This window comes from Artemia sp. Qi Xiang Cuo, chromosome 8, assembly GCF_049724085.1.
Source record: "Artemia sp. Qi Xiang Cuo chromosome 8, ASM4972408v1, whole genome shotgun sequence".
NCBI lineage: Eukaryota > Metazoa > Arthropoda > Branchiopoda > Anostraca > Artemiidae > Artemia > Artemia sp. Qi Xiang Cuo.
Window position 1 is genome coordinate 35,127,527 of NC_142801.1, and position 25,065 is coordinate 35,152,591.

The 25,065-nt window shown below is 34.9% G+C and overlaps 2 protein-coding genes across 2 annotated transcripts in view; both read right to left on the reverse strand.

Annotated features, from left to right (window-relative positions):
- Positions 1-20,084, reverse strand: part of LOC148949353 (beta-galactosidase-like) — a 226,419-nt gene extending 206,335 nt beyond the window's left edge. The window contains exon 1 of the mRNA XM_089092683.1: positions 19,995-20,084. The gene's annotated coding sequence lies outside the window, so the exon portion shown is untranslated. The remainder of the gene's footprint in view (positions 1-19,994) is intronic.
- Urod (uroporphyrinogen decarboxylase) lies at positions 1,709-2,770 on the reverse strand. The gene has a single exon (XM_089092684.1). The coding sequence runs from the start codon at positions 2,768-2,770 to the stop codon at positions 1,709-1,711; it is 1,062 nt and encodes a 353-aa protein (XP_088948810.1).
- Positions 20,085-25,065: the final 4,981 nt, after the last annotated feature.

Here is a 25,065-nt window from a genome sequence, read left to right on the forward strand (position 1 = left end):
CCTATAACAAAGTGAATAGGCGGGTTGAGATTCTCTTATTATATAGTAATCGCATTCTACTTGCTAACTGGTGTTACCTCTCAAACTCTTAGCCACTTAATCAGCTTCACAAAAGAAAAAAGTAGCCCATACCGACTCCCTAAATTTGATCTAATGGAGAGCCAAATAAGGGTCTACAAGATGCAGGCTAGAGAAGAGCACGTCAAATATTTTTATCTTTGTTTCGGAACGTCGGAAGAATTTTTTTCTGCAATTTCGATTTCGTAAAAAATATACAATTAGCTTTAATCAGTTGGGCGTTGTATTTTCATTTTAAAAATGTAGGAAGCTATGCACTGTCTCATAGTAAAGGCAACCAGAGATCTAGATTAAGTTCCACGATGGATAAGTGTGCCCGGGTGAGGACTTGACATTTTTTTATTATATTATGTCAGTTATAGAGATAAAATTTTCAGATCACCTCAAAATTGCAATAGGACGGGTTGCGAATTTTTCGAGGGCCCTTCAGTAAAATCTAGGAAACAAATATTCAAATGCAGCGTTTGACTCTGCAAAAGGTTGGACTCTATACACCTCTACCACACCTATCAGAAGCCCCCCGGGGAAATTGTGTGGCCCGGATTATACTTTTCTCCTTTTTTCTGACCGTCCAGCCTTTGCTATAAAAAAAAGTACACTCCTTAAAGCTCGGCCAAATGTGCATAGTATCTTTGGTAAAACGTATTGGGGTATCTTTGGAATTTCTTTAGGTGGGCTCTCCCCTCCCCCGTTTGGATGTAGACTTGCGTGATTTCATAAATCATTGTGTATAAATAAGAAAATACTTAGGCAGTTTTCTAAAAACATATCGTCAGTCAATACAACTTCAACAACCACAAATCATAAGAATGAAATATATCCCGTCCCCTTCACCCACACCAAAAAAGATACACCAGAAATGCATAGACAAACAATAATGAAGTTGATGTTAAAAAACCTGCAAGGATATGACAATAATCTTGATCCTGAATCTATATCACCTTTAAACTTCAAATGACATATAACTTTCAACTAGTCCAGAAAAAATTTGCTAAAATAATAAATAGAAAAATGACCGATTTTAATATTTTCATTTTCCAGGGAAACCATTTCCCATAATAAAAAAATTAAGCGACAGATGACTTAGTATTTTATTTCTCCACAGCCTAACAAAATTCCTAACTTGAGATATAGAATATTAAGCCGATCGAGCAAAATTAGAAAAAAAAAATAATACGCGCACAATAGGGAGAGGGACTCCTCCCTCACAAAAAAAAAGGAAAAAGAAATAGAAATAAAGGACAAAAATAATCGAATATTTTCAGAACTCTCCCCCTACCAAATGACGACTAAGTCTACGAGTGATGCAAAACATAAGCATTTGATTTTTTCCGTGTAACTGGAGTAGCCTTGGAAATTGAAATAGCCTTAGCTACGATTCATATGACTAGCAGAAAGAAATGAAAAACAAGAGGCAAAAGGTGCTTTATGGTGAAACCAATTTAATTATCCTAAACATGAAGCTACAAAAGTTTACCATCGCCATAAACATAAAAGTTCCAACAAGTCCAAGTTCTAACAAAAAAAATATTAAATAAAATATAGTTTTACCAGGAAAAGAATGAGAAATAAAAAGAATATCCGTAAAACCTATGGCTTCAGTTCCCGGTCCATAGTCATAAATAAATCACTAAAAATCATGCACTGCATCAATAAAAACAGCTAAAGATTCTGGGTTCACGTCTGGATAAATACCATGACCCAGGTTTGCAATATACCGCCTCTTGCCAAACTTTTCTACCATATTTTTGGTAGCATTCTGAATGGAATCCCTTGGTCCGTATAAGGCACAAGGATCTAAATTCCCTTGAAGCGTGATATTATCAGATACTCTTTTTCTTGCTTCTTCTGGATTAATTGTCCAGTCAATTTGAATAACATCATAACCTAGGGTAGATAAGCCTTCCAGTGCATAGTGACCACCTTTTGCAAACACGGTCATAGGAATATTATAGCCCAAGTCTTTTATAGCAGATTTCACTCTTTGAACAATATCCCTGAGGTATGGTAAAGCAAATTCTTTGAAGGAATCAGGCCCTAAGTATTCCGCATGTGATTCGAACACTTGCAGCATCTGAGCACCTGCTTTAACCTGGCCAATCAAATAATCAACAGTCACATCAGTGATAATTCCTAGCACTTTGTGGGATTCCTGGGGATGAGCATAAAGCCAAGCTTTTGATTTACTCATTGTTTTTGATCCTCCACCTTCTACCATATAGCTGAAGAGAGTCCATGGAGCGCCTGCAAAACCTAGAAGTGGCACTTTACCTTCAAGTTTATGCCTTGTAAGAGTTATAGCCTCAAAAACATACTTTAGTTCCTTGTCAACGTCAACTGGAGTAACTATTCTAGCTATATCGTCAATAGTTGAAAGAGGCTCAGTAAAATGAGGTCCATGACCGGGTTTCATAAGAACTTCAAACCCAAGAGCTTGTGGAATTACTAAAATATCTGAAAAAATAATTGCTGCATCAAGAGGATATCGACGGATAGGTTGAAGAGTGATTTCACAAGCTAACTCAGGAGTACGACAAATCTTGAAGAAATCATGCTCTACTCGGAAAGCACGGAATTCTGGTAGATACCTTCCAGCTTGGCGCATCACCCACACAGGAATCCTGTCAACTTCTTCACCAAAAGCAGCTCTGAGAATTCTGTCATTTTGCAGTTTGGGGAATTCAGCGGCCATGCTTTTTACCTAGAAGCAGTATTTTAAATAACTGATAGTACTTCTTAAAACTGACTATTACTTTTAATTTCACTGATTTAGTATTTAAATTAAACTTCTTGATCTATCTACCAACTAAAGAGGTTCTTGTCATATAAAATTTGATTTATTAGTCTATAGCTTTAAATACTAATAAAAAAATTAATGTTTTTATAAACAAACGCCTTCCATTGGGGTTCAAATCTCCAAGACAACATCAAAAATTTGTATTAAAAAAATTAACAAGTAGCCTAGCTTGGGATTCGTTGTATAAAACAGAGGAGTTGAAGATTCATTCGAGATTTTGTCGCTATTTGAAGCTTTTGTTAAGTTTTCTGTTGTTTTGCAGGAAGTCATATAGCAAAAATACTCTGTAATTGACCCTTCAGATGTAGTGGATTATGCAGAGTATGATGTGTTTAATACAAATATAAAACGCTTGTTCAGTTTTCTACCATTTAGCATTATTTACAAGTGTTACTTAGATTAATTTTGTATTTTACATTATTTAGAAGTTATTTTATTTACGATTTCTGTTAGCTTCTTTTCTTTTTCCTTACTCCACTTTCTTTTTTTGCCAATCTGTAAGCGGGAAAGAATAAATTTATCTTATCTAGCTCATATAGAGAAAATTATTACCCTTGCTTACCCAGTAGGCCTGTATGCCATGTGGAAAATAAAACACTGAAATAAATGGCAATTATTTATTAACATTACACTTTGAATGATCTGCAACTTGAAAGAACCCAGCAAATTATAGGTGTAGACTTCAGATGGCCAAAAATCTGATTGGGGATTGAGATGATCTTTCCAAAGGGAAGAAATGTGCCGCTACTTGAAGTTACACGTATGTTTTAGTCTTAAATATTTGAATTTCCGTGCATTTAAAAGCGCTTTAATTCGACAACCACATAGTGGACAAAACCTTCCTTTTTCTAATATTGGATGGTAAAAGGAAGAACTATAACAAAACTTGTAGGAAACACGCAAACCTTTGAGGGTACAGAAGGAGCAGTATGTTGCACTAAAACATTTTTCTTGAAAATACCCCATTAAAATCTATAGACAATTAAAAGGTTGAGATAAAAGGATTTGAGCCTTAGGATACATGTCCAGCTCGTTGCAACAAAGCTTTTTCAAGCAACACTGGCTTCTTTTTTCGTGTGGACTATCTTCCAATTTGACCATCTGTCAGGAGGGTTTGTCATATTTCAAAAGAACATGATATGGAATTAAATTTAGTTTCCTAGTTGTGCCTTTCAACTACCTGAAATAAATACAATACCTGGAGATGTAGGAGGGGGATCCCTAAAATTTTGCTCAATAGGGCAATACCAGAAGGAATGTCCAGATCTTGATTGCAGTTGGTAGGAGGTAAGAATTTCCTAGTTTATGCTTAATGGGGATCAGAATGCGACCAAAGCTCGACGGGTGATAGGAAGGGCAATTGGGATCCTAATTTCTTGTCATCTGCATTTCCAGAAGAAGAGGTTACCAGATCTCAACTAGACTTTATAAAAGATAAGAGTAAGTTTCCTAGTTGCACTTACAGGATGTTTATATCTGACACAACCTCCGTAGGCAGAGGGCTCGCATATTCTTGCCATCTAGCAGAACGGACTGTCGGCTCTCAACCAATCGTGCCTTTTGAGAGATTGTACCTGATACGACCTAATTGAGGAGAGAGGGTTTCTACATAATAATAATACCAATATCTTACTTAAAAAGGCTAATAAGCCTCTAAATTACGAAAACGAAAATAATACTCAATTTTCTTCAGCTCAAAACTTCTTTTCAACCCAGACATCTCTTCGGAATTTGTCTATATCATAAATTTCACGATAAAATATTGCGTCTGACCTAGTTTAAAAGATCTGTTGGATTTCAGCCACAATTGGTAAGAAGTTATAGCTAGTATTCCAGTTTACGTTTTCAGAGTCCAGCAAAAACCAAACCTCACTAGGAAGGGGAGGGAGAAGGTGAGGGTATCTAAATTCCGAATCTACAATATGCAAATTTATCTGAAGGAAACGTTGGATCCAAACCAAACTCTATAAAACTAGAAGATAGGCACATTGTTATACCAATTTAGGGTCTCAGCCTGATCCAACTACTGTGAAAAGGAGATATCAAAATCTTTTTTCTATCAGCACAACTACTAGAAAGGTGGGCAAAATTCAATTAACAACACCTGATCAACAGCTATGGTTACTACAAAAACCTTGGCGTCTCAACTCCCTTTTAAAATACTAAGCTACCTATCCTATCACTTTTTGGTTTCATGGGTACAAACCACTAAAATTTAATAAGGAGAGCATAAGAGGAGAGTATAAAGTATAATTCCAGGACATTATCTTTTTTTCGGGGGGGGGGGGGCGTAGGGACCAACCTAACAGTAAGTCATGCAACATGCAATGTGAATACAGGTATAATACAGGTACCCATAACTATTTCAACGACAAGCAATGTTTTTTCCGTCTTTTTTCTTTGGGGGAGGGGGTCGCTAATTAATTCAAACCCTTTGTATTACTGAGACCGTTCGCGCATCCAAATATTAAAACACTCGGGAGCGTCTAGTCATTACCTTGTTTATTATATTTTATTTCTTAATAAATCCTATTTAATTCAATTTAGAATTTCAATTAAGAAGAATCCACAAAACATATATTCTACTCCCTAATTATCACTAATCTTATGAGCTTTCCCTGTAGAGGTTCCATAAATGAGTGAAGAATTTTAGATCAGCTAACATAAAAATGATTTCCAAAAAAAAAGTAAAAATTACGAAATCATATTCAAAGAGAATTAAAGAAGCACACAACAGAAAAAAATTGAGTTTACTATCCTTTTTCAAATACAATGTACACATCATAGGAAGACCCAAGCAAGGAAACACATTATATAATGTGACCCAAAGGTGAACACAGATCTTGCTGTTAAATGGTGGTCTGATACCTCTAAGGAGCTGTTTTAGACCATTAGTTTCTAGATTTCATGGAGAAGGAGGAAGTCCTATTGGCCAAACTTATGAGAAGAATTTGCCCCAATAGGCCTACCTTGCATACTGATATGTCTCAAACTTGCACATCTGATAGGCTCTAGTATTTCTGATGGCAGAACCTTGAACTTATGTCCTATTATAGTCAGAAATATATATAATGCTTCTAAAGGAGTATATTTGAACATACATGACATGAGACAGAGGGAAACAGTACAGGTTCTGAAGAATTCTAAAAATCTGGAATAATACTATACAAAAGATGATAGTAATAAAAAAAAAATAATAGGGTTGATCAGAAACCTATTCTCAGAAGTTCCAGGATTCCTTATCAGCAGTTTTCTCAATGAGTCTAGGAGATGAAAATAACCATCTGGAATCCAAGTGCCAAGCAACATGTAAAAGATAGCTATTTTGAAAAAAGGAAACAAAGTGTCTCAAATTTAGACTCTTTGAAGTCTTGCTTTTTGGGAACCCTGCATGCAGACAACCAGAACTAATTTGAGACAGATAAATTATTACCATAAACATAGACATAATAGCATAAAGATGACCATTAGCATAACAATGTGAGTGTAAGTCTTACTTTCCAAAACTTAGCAATTGCATCCTTGACTACATACTTTGTTTCTATTTATTTCACCACATATTTCCTTTCTACTTAATTCACTTGCAACTACATGTAATTGCACAGTCTGTTCTTATTTTTTCTTAGCATGTTAGAAATTTTGAGCATATACACATTTTAACTCCTAGTTTCTTGCAAGTAGTCTTGAATTTACGTCAGTGTAGAAGTGAACAAAAACCTCAGGTAGGTCTTCTAAAATAACCTTATTTAGATTTTTCACTTTCTACATAATTTTCTAAGCCATAGGAATTGGGAAGGAGTATGGATAGGTGTAAATAATACATTCCAGGGCATAATTTAGCTTCTGAATTCATTCTCTTAACTCAGCTATCTTTTAAGATAGCAAAAACCTGTTCTCTAGAATGTTTTACCGTTCTTTTATAGGCACCTTTAATTTGATCATATTTTGTTTGGTTTTAGGCTGAAGGTTTTTGATTTATCACATTCTTCCATCCATTTTTCCTCCATGGGCCACCATTTTCTTATACAATGTTAGTGCACATATTATTTTTTTCTACAATGATAATGGAATTTTTTTTCGTAAATTTATCTTTTAAGTAATTGGAGATAAAAAAATTAAATCTATCTTTTCTATCAAATCCTCTTTCCCAATACAAAATCACTATCAATAAAATCACATCCCATCCCTCCCTCACCCTAGTGCTTGGATGTAGCCCTAGGCTATATATAATTTTTTTTTTTTTTTTGCAGATTGATATCATCTGACATTATGAACCAACCACTGATGAAAAATAATTACAAAAAACAACACAAATCAACAAAATCAGCAACAATTTTATATAGCTTAGGACTATATCCCCACCTTCGGAGAAGCTGGGATACAATTGTAATGCTAGTATTTTGAAAGATACATATGAGGTGGTTGAGTAGGAAAAAAGGAGTCGTTTGAAAGGAATATTTGGAAAGAGTATTGAATGAGGGGGAAAAAAAATACTATATTCTTTTTTTTATATTTGATTTCTGTTATAAGATAGATTTACCAATTTTTTGGCACAAACTTTTAAAAAACTAGGCATGTTAGGTTAGATGAACTTTGCATCAATGAACAAAGGTGAACTTTGAATCTAATATTAACTAAATAAAGAAGATTGGGTTTCAAACTACTTTCACAGGAAATCTAAACATTTAGCTTAATAATATGGGCCATTTCTTTCACCTATCAAATAAAAAAACAAGTTCTTTTAACTGAAAGTAAGGAGCGACATTAAAACTTAAAACGAACAGAAATTATTCCATATATGAAAGGGACTGCCCCATCCTCAACGTCTCGCTCTTTACACTAAAGTTTTTTACTGTTGAAAAAAATAGAATTGTGAGAAAGAGACAAATTTTAGCGTAAAAAGCGATACGTTCTGACAGTTCTCAGAGACTTGACAGTGTCCAAGATACTGGGCGACGATTAGCCGGATCACTCTGAGGCCAAACTTCATGTAAAACATTCACTCGAACACGCGCAAATTCCGTTCTCGAAGGACAGATTAGCAAGTCTCGTCAAAGGAGAAGTAGTTGAATGAAGAATGAAATCGACTACTTTGGTGGGTAAACAATCAGAACCAGTAGACGCTGAACCTTTTACCCATTAACAAGAATAGCAATATCAACCTTAAAAACTGGCTCTAGGGAAATTGACTTAAAGCAAGTTAGACCAACCTACAATTTGAAATCAAGTTCGAAAGGAAAGGAGCTAACTGAAGAAGCAGCCGTTTTCTAACGTTAGCAATATAAAAGTTAAATGCTTCTTGGACATTAAATGCACCCTAAACAACTTTGCTTTAGCTATCAACCACCAAACTTAAAGGAATACAAGAAGGCATAGACAGATGTTTAAGGACGGAGCTGATCACACGCCAAGTTCTCCGAATATCCTTTCTGCATTTTGAAAGTTCTTGAAAATAATAAACAAATTTAGCCTTACGAATCAATCTAAGACATACAATCGATACGTACAAATCGATACGAGTATTTAGCGTTTCCTCTTTTTTTTCTTTTTTTTTTTAATGTCCTGACAGTTCTCAGAGACCTTTGCCTTCGACGAGATAAAAAAAAAAAACGATGGAAAAAGTGTTAGGTTGGAACCTATTAGCCCTAGTTGGCGCTGACATAGTGAAGGTGTATAATTCCATAATACGAGAAATTTTGTGGTTATTAATGTGACAAAAAATGAATTTCGGAAAGGAAGAGATAGATAAATTGGAAAGAATATATTCTACACTGAAAGTGGTTATAAAAGTGTATGGAAAACTGACGTCAATAATAAACCTAAAAAAAAGTCTGCCGCAAGGGGATCCTTGTTCTGGAATGTCCTCGCTATTTGAAATATATCTCGACCCATTCTTTCGGTATGTAGAAGAAAGAATGTGCGGTGTTCAAGTTTCTGAAAAGTTTTTCTGAAAAGTGCAGATTTCTTAGATGTTGGAAATTTTATCACATGAAGTGAAAATGATGTGAAAACTGTGTGTAGGGGTTTGCATTGGTACGAGCAAAGATTTCACGTGAAAATACACAGACAAAAGAGCAGTGTTCTACCCTTGAACAAATCGGCAAATTACGACGACATAGAAAGAAACTGTTGGCTCCCGTTTGCGGAAAAAGCGCGAGTATTGGGCCAGACTTTTGAGAAAGTGCTGAACACAAAAAAAAAATTGGGAAGAAAAAGTAAATAAAATAGTCGGGATATTGAGTCAATGGAGAAAAAGCCTTTTCAAAACGATGTTCGAAAGAGTTCTGTATGTCAATACATATTGCCTCACGCTATTATTTTACACTGCTCCTGTTTTGGCATTACCTGAAAACCTTGCCAAACAAATTGAAAGAGTCATCTGGAGATTTGTTTAGACAGGGAAATTTGAAAAGCTACAAATAAAAATGCTATACTTTCCTGTGGAATCGGGTGGAACTGGGGTAGCAGATTTCAGGGTTATATGCACGATGCTCTTCCTCAGAAATATTGGTGAACTTGCGGTTAAAGAGGAGCCATCAACTGCAATTATGAGGCAGGGGTTTCTCCCTATAGTGAATGAGGATGCAGAAGAAAAGGTGAAAAAATTGAGAAAAAAAATTCCGACCCATCTGCGATGGATTGTCAGCCCCCTGAAGAAAGCAAAGGAATTGGGAGCACTGAGATGTGACTTGGGAAAGGAGGAACTAAAGAAGGTATCGCGGGATGTTTGTAGAAGTGAGAAAGAACCGAATTATAGAGCTAGAGAAAAGGAGCCGTTCATTGATTTTCAGTTATCCTTTACAAATCTAAGTGAATTGCCGTTTAGTTATGAACAGAAAGAGTTTGTGTACTGCATGATTCATGGAATCTTACCCTTTAGTGACAGAGTTAGTCGCATATTGAAAACTCAAGCGCCTACTTGTTTGAGCGCCTACTTGTTTGGAGACGAAGTGCTTGACGGACTTCTGCACGAATTGATTCAATGCCCCTCGAACGGTGGATTACCCCAAAGATTTTTGGAAACATTAGAAAATGAAGGAATAAAAACGTCTGTAGAAGAAAAGAAAAAGCTCTAAAGCTGTCTTTTTGTGTTAAAGGTAAGCAAAGGAATTATGCGATGTGTTTGTTAGTGACAAGTGTTAGCATGCATGTGTGGAAAATGCGGAAACGTCAGAAGCAGGTTCAAATTCCTTTGGCGAATATTTGGCTTGAAAGTTATGTGGATGACTTGAGACAGAGTCGAGTATGGAGGGAGAGAGTAGATGTGGAATGGATGAGTAAAATTGAGTTTTAAATTTGAAATTTCTGATTTAAATGTTTTATTGTAAAAAATGTTTTAAATTATTAAAAAAAGAAAAAAAATGAGGAATTGATGTTAGTATTAAGATAATTATATTATTTTAATTTTTTGGTTGTTTTTGTTTGATTTTTGAGCAGCCAAATGGGTATTAAAAAGGTTTTAGTAGTTTATTTGAGTGTCATAGAAGAAGGATTAGAATGGCGTGCCTAAACATATTGTAAGGGCACAGCTTTCTACTCCTCCTAGGTTTGTTTTCGGGTTGAGCAAAGGTTGGGAGGATGGAGGATGATGTATAGTTGATTGAGAACAAGGTTTTATAAAAATATTTGTCTATTATTAATGTATTTCCACGGTGAAAGGGGTGCCCTAGGGCAGAAGGGCACCCTGCTAAACCGGGAATGGTACTTTTTTTGCGGTTTTCAATGTTTTTTTTTGTGGTATACCTTGTCTTTGTCAATTATGTTTGGCTACCATAATTCAAATTTCAAATAATGAAAGTTGTTTTTAAAGTAGCGTTTTCAAATTTCAAATAATAAAAGTTGTTTTTAAATTAGTGTAGGTGACATTAAAGTTCTAAATTAAGTGAAAAAGATTATTTTGTCACCGAGAGGAGAGGAGGTGGGTTTAAAAAAAAAATAAAAAAAAGAGCGAGACGTTGAGGAGGGGACAGCCCCTTTCATATACGGAATAACTTCTGTTCGTTTTAAGTTTTAATGTCGCTCCTTACTTTCAGCTAAAAAAAACTTGTTTTTTTATTTAAGTTTTGAACGTTTTTGAATTAATACAGGTTTTGATTTTGGCTCACCGTAGATCAATAATTAAAACAATTTTTGCATAATAATTTTACTTTTATATGGTAAAATGGCTTTCTCGAAAGTTGCTTAATTTTATTTACGATCATTTTTATTAGTAATAAATATACGTAACTTACGAATTAACATACGTAACGAACTTCTGTATTCATATATTTTTAATACGTAAATTAGGGGGTTCAACCCCTAGTCAATGCCTCACTCTTTACGCTAAAGTTCGAATTTGTTCCAATGCTTTAAAAATGACCCTTTAATCACAAAGGCCGTTAGTTAGAATAAATAGCTCTTATGAAAGTACAAAAAAAATCTTTGGCTTAAAGAGCGAGGTATTAACTAGGGGGCGAACCCAATCATATATGCAATAATTTCTGTTAGCTTTAAGTTTTGATGTTGCTCCTTACTTTCAGTTGGAAAACTTTTTTTTAATTAATTTCTGATCGTTTTTTAAATAATGCTGAGAAATCCGGTTACCCCTTCATAGCAATGTCCCTTCCCCCATGAAAACTTCCGCCATGGAAAGATCCTCCCACATAACCCCCGACCCCCCCCCCACCCACTACCAGAAAAATCCTCCTGAAAACATCTGTATACTTCCCAATAACCAATACTATATGTAAACATTGGGTAAAGTTCATAACTTTCAGCCCTCTCCCCTAGGACTTTGGGGGATTAAGTTATCCTAAAAGACATAGTTATTATATTTATGACAATGCTGAACAAAATAGCTATCTCAAAATTTTAATCGGGTGACTTTGGGGAAAAAATGAGCGTGGGAGGGGGCTTAGTTACCCTCCATTTTTTGGTCACTTAAAAAGGGCACTAGAACTTTTAATTTCCATTTGAATGGGCCTTCCCACGATATTCTATGACCACTGAATCGATACAATCACCCCAGAAAAAAAAAAAATGCATCCCTGATCGTTCTTCTGGCAAAAAATGCAAAATTTCACATATTCGCAGATAGGAGCTTGAAACCTCTACAGTATGGTTCTCTGATATGCTGAATCTGATGGTGTGATTTTCATTAAGATTTTATAACTTTTAGGTGATGTTTCCCCCCTTTTTCGAAAACCAGGCAAATTTTCTCAGGTGCTTAACTTTTGATGGGTAAAACAAAACTTCATGAAACTTATATGTTTCAAATCAGCATTATAATTTGATTCTTTTGATGCGTCTATTGGTATCAAAATTCCGTTTTTAGAGCTTCGTTTACTATTGAGCCGAGTCGCTCCTTACTTACAGTTCGTTCCCACGAACTGTTTGATTGAGAATCAATAAAAAAAAAACGTGAAGGGAAATTGAAATCAATTTTAACCAAAAAAGAAAGTCATATTTTAAAGCACTTTCATAGCAACATTAAATGGAGTTAAGTATTTCTCTTTTAGCTTTTTTGAACTGCAAAACAAGCTCTACAAATTGCCATTAAATTTTTTTTTTTTATTGATTTGCTAGCTACAAGATGATCATACAACATAATATCCTTTGAGCCCTTCAAGAAACCCTTGTAGTTACACAATATTCCTACTAGAATTGAAATATCACATAGAACAAGTAATATACTATTTGATAGCCTATTGAACACTCTTTATAAATATAATAGCAACTGTTATTGTAGTTGCACTCTCCCCCCCCCCATAATGGGGCAATATGTAGCCCTAGGCTAATTGAAAATTTGCTGATTCTGTTGTTTTCTTTTCGTCTTCTTTTAAATAATTATAAGTTCATCTATGGGTCATGTTATATAATGTGTTGGATGTATTTGGATTCTTTTATATCAAGCTAGATAACTCAATAAACTGAAATTGGAATAATCAGAAATATTTGTCAAAATAATTTTTCTGAGGGAAATTTAGTTCAATAACTGCATTTTTTGTAGGGTACCAACTTGTATTAAAATAAAAAGTTCTTTAATTCTCTTTGAGTAAACTTGTAATATTTACTAGCTTCTTTTTAATTGAAAACGTTCTGCATTGTACTTCATCTAAAATCATCTATTGAACCTGCACAAGGAAAGCTCCTAAGATTAGTAATAATTATTATCATTTATTGAAAACCATCTTCATACAAAAAGAAAAATGACAGAGCACTGCAAAAAAACAACAACAAAAGAGCACTATACAACCATGATAATGTAATTAGTATAGAAGGAGTTGGTTCCATGCATGGTTTGAAATCTTTTGGTTATAGTTTTCTATAAGTTTAGCAACAGCTATATTAGGTATTTTGCAAAATGAAAGAAAGTGGAGCATATTTCCTATTTATTGGTGTGGGTAATAATCTTCTAGAAGGGTGCAATATAGAGGATGTGGGGGAGAGAAACAGTGTTGACATATAATGGCAATTGAAACAAAGCTTGGCAGAGATTATGGAAGAATATGACGCTGATATGTTTGGCTGAGATTAAAAGTGTCAATAGCATAAGTGACTAAGGAGATTTTGAGACCAGAAAGAATGCAAGACATCTGACACTGGTCTTGAGATTCAAGGACGTAATTACTGAAATAAGAAGGTGAAGCAACAGCACCTTACCTAGATCCTTTTTTAACTGGTACTATCCAGCGGCCTTGCCATTTCATCTTTCTTAAGAGGGATTTAAAGTCATACTTGAACAAACAAACGTTCAAATGGTATCACCTCTACTATTTCGACTTTTAAAGGCACAAGTCATGATTTTGGGATAACTTTCTTTTCTTTGATCCATTAATTTGGGAGCATTATGACCTATGCCAGGACCCTGCCTATGCTTTTCACCTGAACATTATCAGAACTTCAAAATACTTGGCTGGAATTAAGAGCTAAAGTAACATAGATACTCTTGGAGAATCAGAACCCACTCCTATTTTTGTAGAGGAAGAAAAGGAAAGGGGCCTGAAAATTCCCATCATCTGGGCATCTAGAAGAAGGGGTTATTGGACATTGGCCAAACTTGCCAAACACTAGCCTAACTTGGTTAGAAGTAAGATTAAATGTCCTAGCTGTGTCCTTTAAGGGTCTGTACTTATTTAGCCTCTACCAATGAGGAGGTTCTTTCCTCCCTGATTCTTTTCAACATGATATCTACTAGAATTGGTTATCAAACCTTAACAAAGTTTGGTGGGAGTTAAGAGCTATTGTCACATTTATGCATTATTAGGACAGGGGTGATCTGTACTCTATGGGGAAGATATTCATAGGGTAAATTCTTGTAAGTGGAAGATCCAGCAAAATGAGTTGTCAAACTTTAACAAAATTTGCTTTAAAGCAAGAACTACTTTCTGCCTTGTGGCTTTTTGGGTCCAGATAAGATCCAACTTCTGTAGGGGACAGGGTACCCAAAATTGTATTGTAAAGACTTCTACTAAAAGAGGTTATTTAATCTCAACCAAACTTGATGAGATGTAACAGCTAATGACTTAGTTTATCAAGGATAAATAGTTTACGTAGTTTAAAAGATCTGGTAGATTTCAGCCACACTTGGTAAGAAGTAATAGCTAGTATTCAAGTTTACTTTTTCAGAGTCCAGGAAAAATCAAACCTCATTGGGAAGGGAAGGGAGAAGCTGAGGGTATCTAAATTCTGAATCTACAATATGCAAATTTATCTGAAGGAAACGTTGGATCCAGACCAAACTCTATAAAAACTAGAAGATAGGCACATTGTTATGCCAATTTAGGGTCTGAACCTGATCCAACTGCTGTGAAAAAGGAACGTCAAAAATTTTTTCTATCAGCATAACTATTAGACAGGTGGGCGAAATTCATTCCACAAAACCTGATCAACAACTATAGTTACTACAAAAACTTTTGGTGTCTCAAGTCTCTGTTGAAATACTCAGCTACCTATCTTATCATTTTTTGGTCTCATGGGTAAAAACTACTAAAATTTGATGAGGAGAGCATAAGAGGAGAGTATAAAGCATAATTCAAGGCCATGATTTTTTTTTGGAAGGCATAGGGACCAACCTAACACTAAGTCATGCAACATGCAATATGAATACAGGTATACCTTCTATCCATTACTATTGTAATGACAACCAATATTTTTTCTGTCTTTTATTATTAAATTTTTTTTTTTTGGGGGGGGGGGGTGCTGATTAATTCAAATGCTTTGTATTACTAAGACTGCTCATGCATCCAATATTCAAACACTTGGGAGTGTCTAGTGGTTACCTTGTTTATTATATTTTATTTCTTAATAAACCCTATTTAACTTAATTTAGAATTTCAATTAAGAAGGATCCACAAAACATATATTCTGCTCCCTAATTATCACTAATCTTATGAGCTTTCCCTGTAGAGGTTCCATAAATGAATGAAGGATTTTTGGATCAGCTAAAATAAAAATGATTTTCAAAAAAAAGTAAATATTACCAAATCATATCCAAAGAGAATTAAAGAAGCACAAAACAGGAAAAAAATAGACTTGACTCTCTTTTTTTAATTACAGTGTGAACACCATAAAATGGACTTATTGAACTAAATTTCCCACCAAAAAATACTTCGAAAAGTATTTCTGATTATTTACATGACACTGGCCTTGAGATTCAAGGACATAATTATTGAAATAAGAAGGTGAAGCAACAACACCTTACTTAGATCCTTTCTTAACTGGTACTATCCAGTGGCCTTGTCATTTCATCTTTCTTAAGAGGGATTTAAAGTCATACTTGAACAAATAAATGTTTGTTGGTATAGATTCTGCTGTCAATAAATCTATTAATTTAGATAGTGAAAACAGGTACAAGAGTCTAGATATTTTGATTACATATACAGCAGTTGAAATACTGATTAGTAGAGTATTTCTACTGATGATGATTGTTGTATATGATTGAAATATCTAGACTTTTGTACCTGTTTTCATTGTCTAAATAAATGAATTTATCCCCATTTGAATGTTTATTTGTTTGTCATAGAAAGGCAGTGTGGTCTGAGAAAAGGATTGCTAATTTAAGGTGTTAGCCTACATTGAAAAATGCATAGCCTACTCATAGCTTTGCATAAATTTTGAGATTTGATGATGGCCAAATTTACTCCTCTTTTAGCAGCCCTTAAAAGCAGGAGGGGTGGATCAAGAAGTCAAAGGCACAATGAACATCACAACTTACCAAGGCAAGTATACTATCTGTATAAGAAGGGCTCAAAATACAATTTGCCCCAAAAGCAATTATTGAATTGTGAAAGGGCATAAAAAAGGCATCAATTTACTGAAATTTAGAGCCTGCATTATATATACTCAATGAATTTACTATAAACCTATTCTTTTTTCCTGTTGTCTTGCTTCTTTACTGTTAAATTAATAAGAACAAAAGAGTCAATCTATGGAAAATTCATAAAGTATATATGATGTGGGCATGGGCATACAGAGGGGGGGAATGCAGCTGCCCTCTCCTAGAACTTCAAATCCATAGTAGATATGGCTGAAAAAACAGTTGAAAAAAGGTATATCACTGAAAAAGCAGTTGATAAAAGGTAGATGGTTGAAAAAACTGGAATGAAAGAATACAAGTCAAAAAAGAAGCAATCATCCACAATTTCTTGGAAAGATTTAGCTCTAATCCAAGAAGATTAATGCTGTAGCTTATATATGATTAATGATTTTTGGTGTTTACTAATTAATAAAGATTTCATAGGTAGGCCTATGATAGAACTTGCTGGCAATATAAGGGGTAAATTTCCAGGTGGCCCTATAATTTAGCTAGGATGAAAGTGAAAGCATCATTTGATGCCTTTTTTTATTTTCTTTCATAATTCAATAATTGCTTCTGGGGCTAGTTGCATCTTGAGCCTTTAAAGGGGCCATAAAGGTATTATATTTTTTAGTCACACAAAGGGGTTATAACCTTACCAAACCTGCAAAATACTTGATTTTCAATTCAAACTGTTTTTGGTACTGGTGCATAATGAGGACACTTCTATATACTGCTAGAGAAGTCAAGTTTGGTTAATGCTAATGAAATAAAATAAAATAGGATGAATATATAATAGCCTACAAACAGATTTGGGCTATATATTTGCACCTTAAGGGGGGGGGGGGGGGGGGGGGTGGTAAAGCATAGCATATATTAAATACATAACCTAACCTAGGTACCTTTTTTGGTAAAGTTCTATGAAATCATATTATTGAGTTAGGACTAAAGTGAATACACCATTTGATGCCTTTTTTTATGCTGATTACCAATATAATAATCATTTCTAACAGAAATTAATTTCGGCCCCCCCCCCCTATATAGGCTATAACAAACCCAACCCGTATTTGGCCTATATAGAGGGGGGGGGCCTGAAATTCATTTCTGATATAAATGCTTATATTTGTAATCAGCCTAAAAAAAAGACATCGAATAGTGTATTCAATTTAGTCCTAACTCAATAATAGGATTTCATAGAACTTTACCCCTTTTTTCCCCTTAAACCCCAAAAAACAATTGTTTAAATATTGTAACTCATTGAGAAACCACAACTTTGAAGTCATTTATGTATAGCAGTCTCTTGAGAACAGCCTGTTTGACAGGATTTTCATGACTGGTTTCCTTGTACAATATATAAAAGTGTTCTCATTATGCACCAGTGCCCTGTTTTCATACCATTTCAAGTTTTCCAAATGCCACTGACAAAAATAGCACTGAATTTTGCAATTCAAAGCTTTGCTATGGACAATTAAGGGTATATATTTGCACATTAGGGGGTGGGGGGGGTTGGTAAGGTTCATGGTAAATTTGCATTGGGCCATATAATTTAGTGGTCAATATCTACGAAATCATATTATTGAGTTAGGAATAAAGTGAATACACCATTCCATGCCTTTTTTTATGCTGATTATGAATATAATAAGCATTTCTATCGGAAATGAATTTCAGCCCCCCCCCCTATATAGGCTGTACCCAACCTAACCCACCCTAACCCAGAATTGGCCTATTTAGGGGAGGGGGGCTGAAACTCATTTACGATAGAAATGCTTATTATATTTATAATCAGCATAAAAAAAGGCATCGAATGGTGTATTCACTTTTGTCCTAACTCAATAATATGATTTCATAGATATTGACCAATTTAGCTATGATGAAAGTGAAAACATCATTTGATGTTTTTATATGCTCTTTCATAATTCATATAAAAAACCTTTGGGGCCCCTTTAAGGGCTCAAGATGCAATTAGCCCCAGAAGCAATTATTGAGTTATGAAATAGCATGAAAAAAGGCATCAAATTATGTTTTCATTTTCATCCTAGCTAAATTATTGCACCACCTAGAAATTTAGCATATAAGGTTTTGTGAACTACCAATATAACTTCAGCTCTCCTCCCTCCAAGGCCATACCCAGAAGGGGGTTAGGGGAGTTTGAACCCCCCCCCCCTCTTTGTTTGCTTGACTTGTAAAAATGTAACAAAAATAGATACGAGGCATGTTTTTTAAGTAAGTACCATTTTGGAATTAAAAAAAGACATACAAAGATATTGCAATAATTTTATTTTTACATGAAAGCCTATACCTTAATCTACTTTTCTAATTAATTTATGCAAATATTGAGGCACTTGTCATAACATGGCACCAGTTTTTCAATACCCTTCTTATTAAATTCTGCCGCCTGATTTGTATCACAACTGTTTTGAGTTTGTTATCGTCTTGAAGACGCTGACCATCCAGGTGTTTCTTCAAGTGCAGGAAAAAATGGTAGTCACTGGGCACCAGATCAGGGCTGTATGGTGGATGATCTAGAGTTTCCCATTGAAAAGATTTGATGAGATCTTTGGTCCAATTAGCCACATGTGGACAGGCACTGTCATGCAGCAAAACGACCCCCTTACTCAACTTGCCACGTCTTTTGTTCTGGATTGCACGACGCAAATTGTTCAATGTCTCACAATAAGACGCTGCATTGATTGTCTCATTACGAGGCAGAAACTCCACTAGCAATACTCCTTTTTTGTCCCAAATTACTGTGCACATGATTTTCCAGGCAGAAATTGTTTGCTCAAACTTCACTTTTTTGGGTGATGATGAATGTCGCCATTCCATGGATTGTTGTTTTGATTCTGGTGTGACGAAGGCCACCCATGTCACTCACAATGTTTTTTCCGTAAATTTCACAGATCTCACGATGAATATCGATCAGTTTTACGCCTTTAGCACTAAGAAATCGTATAACAGCCCGTACTTCACAATCGGCGGGATTCACGATTGTCGGAGGCATCTTAAACACTTAGTAAACAACGTATACAATGAAGAATCAGACTGTAATGGCGTCAGTGCGTAGACAAGAGATGTAGGTAACCAGCACGCATGTGCAGAATGCCCACCGTAGCACTGCGGCGGCGGAATCACACAACGGTACTTACTTAAAAAACATGCCTCGTATAAACAGGTTGTATATGCTTTTTTAAGTTTTTTTTGTAAGCCTCCCAAAAATCTTTGAGTAAAACCCTCTCCAAAAAAAAATCCTGGGTACAGCCTTGCCCCCCCCTGTCCTTCACCACAGAATCAGCTGCCCTCCCCCCCCCCCCAGACAAGAAACCATGTATTCCCATGGATGTGGGCTATACATTTGTCCATGGGGTTGGGAGTTAAAGTTTATTACTATGCCTTAAGGAATAATATAAGTAGGCCCTAGGCCTGAAGTGTTTTAGAAGTTTTTTAAACAGGTTTCAGAATTTTATAATGTTTCCTTCTGGAGAGTGGCAATGCTAAACTGATAGTGTTAATATTGGCAAAGGTTGCCAATTACTCCAATGCAATATCCTTGGCCCTACCACAAGATGTTTTAAAATTGCCTAGGCTAACTAGGTAGGCTACCTTTTAGGAATGTTCTTTGTATGCATATTGAAACTGAGGAAGGAAGCACATGCACAATAACAAAAATACAAATGGATTTAGCTCTAAGGGGCAGGGTTCTGATGCATCAACACATTTTTCCCCAGTTGAAATCCTGTGTTTGGCTATGCCTAGCTACTGAATTCCCTAGGTCCATCAGTCTTAGATATACATTTAATAAGAAAATAATTCCAACCGACTCTAATTTTTAAGAGACTTACATACCAAATCAATGTATAGAATTTTGAGTAGCCTATCTGGTTCAATTCGACACAGTTTGGATAACCTGCTAAGGAGAACTAACTAGAATCAAATTTTGAACAATGCTGATTCTAATACGCCATCTACAGGAAAATGTTCTATGGCTATCGATTAATAGCGAGGAACTCTATATCAAGAAATCCTGATACGATCTAGCCGTTGATTTTATAATGAACTGATAATTCTAGTCGGTAAATATAGTCTAGTCTACACTATTAATAAATTATGTTCATGAAACAAGAAAAAAGAATAAACAGCAAATAATTTATGAGACCAGAAATGAGATCTCAATAATTTCTAAGTATGGCAAAACGAAAAAATAATATTGTAGAGAAGAGAAACCGAGGATCAAACAGCCAGTGAAAAATAGAAAAAAAACTTTGCAAATATTTCATTCACGACCTCGGCTTAACCGTTTTTAGTGCAGAAAATAGAAACAATACAGATGAAAGTCCAGAGGACAATATAAAAAACCAAACCTTAAAACAAACACTGAAACTAAAAGAAATTACATAGAAAGGGTCTCATTCTCTTAGTTACAGCGTTTGTGTTAAGGTAAGTATTTTATATTAACTTGTGGACTTTTAGCTGTATTTTCATTCTGCACTGAAGACGGTCTAGCGAAGGTCTCGACCAAAATAGTTGCACAGTTTTTTTTCTATTTTTCACTAGCTTTTTAATTCTCGTTTTCTCTTCTTTACGAATTTTTTTCCTCCTTTGGAAAAAAAACAGATAATTCTAGTCTGTAATATCCTTTTTTAATCTGACGCACGCATGAATAATCTGACGCATGCATAATTATTTTTTGCACTAACTTAAACTTTAAAGAATATTCTTAGAATGTCAGTGAATCAAAATGAGGCTCCTGAAAACGTTTGAAGTTGAAAAAATTTCAAAATAGGAATAAAAATGGCTTTTAATTTAGGTTTACACTGAGTTCAAATATAAATTAAATTTTTACGAAATATCGTAATTGAAATATAGGACTCCACAGTGATATATTTAAGCGATAAATAATATTGGTGCTACTGCTAAACTTTTATTTGGATTAGATTTTAAGCAAACATAAAATCAAAATAGCAAAGTAGTGTTTACAAGTGTTTAAAAAGGAAACGCACATTGGTGATGGAGCTTTTAGGAATTTTTACATTTTCATTTCTTTCTTCTAGGGTCCAATGTTACAAATAAGCTCCACCAGATACTTTTCAAAAGTAGATATTTGGAGTTATGGGTAGGGTCGCCGAGGAGAGGGACACTTAAGTTTTTAAAAGATCTAAAGCCGAACTGGCCAGCCATTACAGAAAAAATATAAATACTACAAACGGGTCTATGGCCAGTAAATGAAAACGAAGAAAAAAAACGAACATTTGGCCCGAATCAAACAAGGTGTCTTTAGCGTAGACAAGAAAATAAACTAAAACTAAAAAATATACATAAAACTAAAATAGACTCACCTAAAAATATAATATACAATTGCTTCAAATCGACAATTTGAAGCTTCCTTCGGGAAACCCCCTCCCAAAAGTAATTAAATTAGACCTTTTAAAATAAAAAATGAACAAGGAATAAGTTGTTATGGCATAACTTTATGCAAAACTTTTGATGCCGCTATTTGCTTAACTCTATTGTTTCAGTTAGCACATAGGAGATCTTGTAATGCCTTATTTTTATTTTTAAATATGGGTTCCTTTTTTAAAATAGCATCATCAATCAATCAATCATCAGTCATTTTATTAATACTAAACTCTATTACAAACGTAAAGAAAAATTATTTGGCCCAAGAAGCTTGGCTTGTTGAGGGCCTTACAACATAACAAAGCACTAAAACAACCATAAATATTACTCTAAATTAAACAATATATATGAAATAAAGATTAAAGAGAATAAACACTACCACACAGTAAAGAAAAAAAAGAAGAAAAAAAATAATAATAACGATATATAAGGGAAAAACACAAAAAGGAGAAACACTAGGAAAAGAGAAAACAGGGAAAATAAACGAAGGAGAGAGAAATTACTAAACTGGAAAGACACGACGAATAACTGCCTTTGCAGACAGAAATAACAGGACATCTGGTGGGATTGAATTCCATAACTGAATTGATTTATAAACAGTAGACCTCTGGGCTGCTGTAGATGAACGTTTGGGCAAAATAAGTCTACACGAAGAACTACGTAAAAAAGTAGAGTACCTACTTGAGCCTGTCCGTGAAAAAATTGCTGCAGAGGTGGTGGAAGTGTACCTAGAAAAGCAGAATACGCTAAATAAAGATTACTTTTATCCACAATACGATCCAGCGGAGCTATTTGAGTATCATTATAAAGATCAGAGGAAGGGTAAAGCCGAGGGAGAAGAAAAGTAGCCTTCACTGCCCTATTTTGGGTTCTTTGAAGTGAGCAGAGAAGAGATTTATTAGTATTACCCCAGACAGAGCAGCAATAAGAAAGGTAAGGAAAAATAAAAGCATAATAAAGAGAAAGCATAACATCTGGGGGAAGAAATGAACTAACCCGGTGCAACATTGAAGACTGGCGGAAGATGAGGGAACGGGTGTGAGTTATATGAGGCTTCAAAGAGAGAAAACAGTCAAGATACACACCAAGAAATTTCACCATAGCAGCTTGCGGTATAACATCATTAGCATAAGTCAGGATGATTGGCTTCCTTACGTCTCTCATACGATAAGGGGTCCTGAAGTGTACAATGGTACTTTTTTGGCTGTTGAGAGTCATACCATTTGACCAGCACCAATCTTTTACTTTATCAAGAAGACCTTGAGCTAGGGAAGTGGCAGATGGCAAGTCCACTGCAGCAATGAAAAAGTTACTGTCATCAGCAAAAAGAATCGGGTGCACAAGGGGATGAAGACCATCAACGAGATCATTAATGTAAATTAAAAACAAAAGTGGTCCAAGCACAGAGCCCTGTGGGACACCCTTCAATTTAGGCAAAGTAGTGGAAGAATTACCATTAACTGAAACATACTGAGATCTTCCCGACAGATAAGACCTTAATCATTCTAGTGGGACTCCATGTACTCCAAATGAAGATAGTTTAGACAAAAGAACAGAGTGGTCAACAATATCAAAGGCCTTTGAAAAGTCAAGAAATAGACCCAAAACACACAAGGCCTTGTCCAGATTAACACGCACAAACTGTTGCATCTGAAAGTGCATACGAGGTAGAGAAAGTGGGACGAAAACCATACTGATGGTTAGTTATGAGAGAATTTTCTGTAGTCGTATTAGTACTAAAAACCAATGAAGAGAGTCTACGATACACTACCCTTTAAACAACCTTAGAGATGACAGGAAGAAGAAAAATGGGTCTATAATTTGAAAATAGAGATGAATCACCTTTTTTATGCAAAGGTAAAATATTAGCAACTTTAAATAAATGAGGGAAAACACCAGAAAAAAGAGAGAGGTTAGTTATGTGTGAGATGGGGTTAGAAACAAACTGACGAATTTTTTTAAGAACATTATTTTTTTAACATTATTATAAATAGGATCAATATTTATATTCCCAGTATCTTTATTAATTGATAAACCTGCAAAAATATGTTTTTTAATTTCTAATGAGTCAAGACCCCATCTCATTGGAAATGGCTGTTGCCTCCTCGAACTGGACAAAATGGTCTGAACTAAAAATATATGTTCTGCTAAGGCTGAAGTGAAACTGTCTGGAGGTTTTGTAAACTTTAAAGCATTATCTATTGAATTCCGGTGCTCAATAAATTTTTTTATAAATTGCTGGTGTGTTCGACCGATTTAAAATTTCCCGCAAGAGCAAGGGATGCTATAAACTCCACTTGACAAAATATTCCATGTTATATCTAAGAACCGGAATTCAATAGATAATGCTCTAAAATTTACAAAACCTCCTGACAGTTTCACTTCAGCCTTAGCAGAACATATATATTTTTTTAATTTGGATCATTTTGTGCAGTTCGATGATGCAGCAGCCATTTCCAAGGGGTTAGTCCCAGGGGTTAGTTCAAATAATAAACCTAAGCGAATAGCAGCATCAAAAGCTTTGCATAAAATTATGTCGCAATAACTTATTCCTTGTTCATTTGTTATTTTAAAAGGTTTAATTCAGATACTTTTGTGAGATGGTTTCACTAAGGTAGCTCCAACTTGTAAATTTGAAGCAATTGTATAATACATTTTTAGATGAGTCTATTTTAGTTTTATGTATATGTTTTAGTTTTGTTAATTTTTTTGTCTACGCTGAAGACGGCTTGTTTGATACGGGCAAAATATTCGCTTTTATTTTTTTCTTTGTTTTCATTTACTGGCCATACACCTGTTTATCGTATTTATATTTTTTCAATTAAGTTTTTCCTGCTATTTATCAATCAATCATCATCAATCATTTCAGCCATACTAAAGAACCATTAAAGCCACGAAACGGCTATTTGCCCCAAGAAGCTTGGCTTGTTATGGGTTCCGCAATACTACAATAAAACACCAAAAGAACCGTTAACATTACGTAAAATCATGAAATGCAAGCATAATAAAGGTAACAGAAAAGACCGAGATTAGTGTATGAGAAAAAACAAGAACAGGAGCTTAAAAACTTGAAGATTCCCGAAAATAATGTTAACAGAAAAAAAAGAGAGATTTATCAGTTGGAACAGAATTCCAAGGTAAAACTGACAGCCATTGATTAAATTTTATGTATAATAAATTTTCGAGTGCTTATGTGGTGAGGAAAAGGTAAACCAATGCTGTAAACATAGTAGTTGAGCACCCTGGTATCCTAAATAAGCTAAATTTAGGTTTTGTTTCGCAATTATGTGTTCGAGACATGATAGGCCTGTACCTGTATGTAGGTCAGCTGAAGCATAAAGCCTAGGAAGACGAAATGTTGCTTTTACTTATCTACTCTGACAAGACAAAAGAGAGCGCAAAATAGATTTGTTGTTGCTTCCCACATTGAGGAACAATATGACAGACTTGGAAACACAAAATCATAATACAAGGAAAGCATTATATGAGGGGAAAGATAAGAATTCACGTGATTAAACAT